This window comes from Lucilia cuprina, chromosome 5 (genome assembly GCF_022045245.1).
Source record: "Lucilia cuprina isolate Lc7/37 chromosome 5, ASM2204524v1, whole genome shotgun sequence".
Classification (NCBI taxonomy): domain Eukaryota; kingdom Metazoa; phylum Arthropoda; class Insecta; order Diptera; family Calliphoridae; genus Lucilia; species Lucilia cuprina.
Window position 1 is genome coordinate 7808398 of NC_060953.1, and position 3739 is coordinate 7812136.

General features: G+C 29.8%; 1 protein-coding gene across 1 annotated transcript in view; it reads left to right on the forward strand.

Annotated features, from left to right (window-relative positions):
- Window positions 1–3259, forward strand: part of LOC111681913 (transcription factor GAGA-like) — a 19703-nt gene extending 16444 nt beyond the window's left edge. The window contains exon 7 of the mRNA XM_046951404.1: window positions 944–3259. Coding sequence (XP_046807360.1) covers window positions 944–2221 — 1278 coding nt within the window. The 3' untranslated portion in view covers window positions 2222–3259. The remainder of the gene's footprint in view (window positions 1–943) is intronic.
- Window positions 3260–3739: the final 480 nt, after the last annotated feature.

Sequence of the window (3739 nt, forward strand, 5' to 3'; positions counted from 1 at the left end):
TCTGTTCTAGTTCTGTTCTAGTTCTGTTCTAGTTCTGTTCTAGTTCTGTTCTAGTTCTGTTCTAGTTCTGTTCTAGTTCTGTTCTAGTTCTGTTCTAGTTCTGTTCATCTTATTAATTAGCTTTTCAAAATTTCGTTCGAATACTATGATTGAATTTGTTTTTAATTTATTGCATTTTTCTTATTTTTTTAAATACATATAATTAATTAACACATTTTCAACAGTTACTAACAAAAACATCATTGACATTCAACGATCTATTTGTTCTACAAAATATTACATAAAAGAAATCATCACAATTTTGTTAAAATCAAGTTAATACTTAAATAAAACATACTAAGAGAGAATTAAATATTAGTTGAAGGTTTTTTTTTATATATTAAAATCTAAAAGTGACTAAAAAAACTAAAAATAACATTTATGAAATTTTCAGAATGAAATTAATAAGAATCGAAGTTTTTTCTTAAAATATGTGGTACAGTGGGTTGAAATATGATAATTTATATTTTGTATGTTTCTCTTAGTATGTTTTCATAAATCATACATATTTTAACCAAATTAACATATTGTTATTTAATTTAATAATATCAAATCATTCACTAATCAATAAATGTTGTTCTTTTTTATCTTCTTCTTTCTCTTTCTATATAATAAATATATATATAAAAAAATGAATGTGTTATTTTGAAATTAACCAACAAAACGTTTTAAAATAAAACACAAAAACGCTGAATAAATCAACAATGACTAACCTTAAACAAAATCAAATCAAATCAAACATCAATAACCCTTCACCAACAACAAAACATTTCTCATTGCTTTGAAATTGAAATTGAAAAAAAAAATCAAAAAAATCACTTTGCTAAAAACACAGGGCAACAATAAGAACATTTTGGTAAAGAAGGTTTTCATTTTAAAAGGCAGTAATAATACGTAATGATGATCCAACGATATGATCTGCGGCTCCGAGGGTAGTACGGTGGACAACGGAGTCGAGGTCGTAGCGGCAACAACAACAGCAGCAGCAGTAACAACAACAGCAACGTCAACAGCCAATGAAACGAACAGCAATAACAACATCAGCAGTAGTAGTAGCAACAGACAACAACATAACACTGTCATAAGTGGCAATGAGGTATTAAGTGTTAGTACCGCCGATTTAGCACAAATGGTTAGTGGTAGTCATGGTGGCAATGTACAAATAAGATCAGCACAACCTTTAACTCGGGCCACCCGACGCATGCTAAGAGGTCATACAACGCACAATGCAGCTGGGGAAAGGGTGTTATTGATTAATTACATTTCACCCAATTCCTCTAATAATAATACACAAGTGCAAACTACAAATGCTACCATTATACAACCCAGTAATACGAATAACAACAACAACGCGACCACCACTACCACCAGAAGGGTTATACAAACTAGAGGAGGTATACATCATGCCAACAGTGGTAATAATACGCATACGTCTAACACCTCTAGTACAACAACTACTACAGCTACACCAGTCTCATTGGCCGGACTCGGCTCTGAAGTTACAGTCACACTGAAACGATCAAATAAAACATCTCATAACGCAGGTCATATTATAAGGCAACATCAGCAACAACATCAAACAACTACCCACTCAAATACTATACAGGCAACTAGCAGCAGTTCTACTATACATCAGCATTCACAATCTCCGCCACCTTTAGTGTTTACAACACACGCAGCTCAGGAGCTGGAACATCATGAGCTGCATGAAGTCGAAGAAATTGAGGAACAAACGGAGCATCAACAACAATTACAGCAAAGTCAACAGCATCATCATCAACAACAACAGCAGCAGCAGCAACATCAAGTTATTATACATCATCATGGTGCGGGCAGTCAGGGGGAACAACATGAGGAAATACAATATCATCATCAAAGCCAACAACAGCAACAACAACAACATCATCATTATCAAACATCAGTACCCCATCTCATGTCCATACAAACACAAACACAAGCCACTTCAGCCGATATGGATGATGATGAACTATTAGAGTACAGCACCAGTAATGTAGATCAAGTTGTAGAGGCTGCCATGGCTGTGGATGATGCTGAAGATGTGGAAGAAGTAGTAGAGACACATCATATACAACAATTGCATACAGTGCAATTGCAAAGTCATCAACAGACTGAATGTCTGGAAGATGATGAGGGTGAAGTAGAGGAAGTATATTTGCAATAAAGAGAAGAATGGTATGTGCAGTTTTTTTAAGTGTAAAAAGTATTTTTTTTTTTCTAGACATAAGTTAGTTAATAAGTTAAAAAAATAAGTTTTTATTTTGAAATTCTATAAAAAAACTAAATCATTTAGTTTAACAAAATCTTAAACTTTTATAGAATCATAGAAAACAAACAGAAAATTTAAACTAAAAACCAGCTTTTCTTTTGATTATAAATTAGCAAAGAGTTGTGACTCGAAAATAATAAACTAATTTGTAAAATGATCTTGCCCTTTAGATTCTGTTTACATTGAATTTCTAATGAAATTCGCTAATTATGAAGAAGACCTTAATTTAAGATCGAAAATATGTTTTGCTTATTTCGTTGTCTTATATCTCGAAAACTAAAGCCGACTCGAAAAATCCAATAACAGTTTTCAAATCAGCAGACTTTAGTTACTATATAAAGAGATTATTTTTCCAAATTTTTGATACAGTGGGATGAAATAAGGCAAATTTTAACAATTTTTTTTTTGAAAATTGGAAAAATATTAAAAAAATTTTAATTTTTTATTTCTGTCTGTAACTCAAAAACCAAAGCCGACTCGAAAAAACTAATAACATTTTTGAAATCAGCACACGTTAACTTCTAAATATATATATTATTTTTTCCAAATTTTTCACACAGTGGTTGGAAATAAGGCAAATTTTAACAACTATTTTTGAAAAAAAAAAATTTGGAATTTTTTAGTTTTTATGTCTATATCTTAAAAACTAAAGCCGACTCGAAGAAACAATTAACTTTTTTCAAATCAGCAGTCCTTGATTACTATATATAGAGATTATTTTTTTCAAAATTTTTCACACAGTGGGTTGAAATAAGGCAAATTTTAACAAATATTTTTGAAAATAGAAAAAAAATAAAAAAAATTAATTTTTTATTTCTGTCTGTAACTCAAAAACTAAGCCGTCTGCAGACATTAATTACTAAGCGTAGATATTACTTTTCCAAATTTCTCACACAGTGGGTTGAAATAAGGCAAATTTTAACAACAATTTTTTTAGTTTTTATGTCTATATCTCAAAAACTAAAACCGACTCGAAAAAACTAATAACATTTTTCAAATCAGCAGTGTTCATTCACTATATATAGAGATATTTTTTTCAAATTTTTTACACAGTGGGTTGAAATAAGACAAATTTTAACAAATATTTTTGAAAATTAAAAAAAATATATTTTTTATGTCTGCCTGTAACTCAAAAACTAAAGCCGACTCGAAAAAAACTAATAACATTTTTGAAATCAGCAGACTTTAATTACTATATATAAAGATGCCTCTTTCCCAATTTCTCACACAGTGGGTTGAACTAAAGCAAATTAAAAAAAAAAATTTTTTTGAACATTGAAAAAATTTTTAAATTTTAATTTTTTATTTCGTTCATATCTCAAAAACTAAAGCCGATTCGAAAAAACTAATAACATTTTTCAAATCAGAAGACTTCAAATACTGTGTATACAGATTATTATTTATAAATTTCTA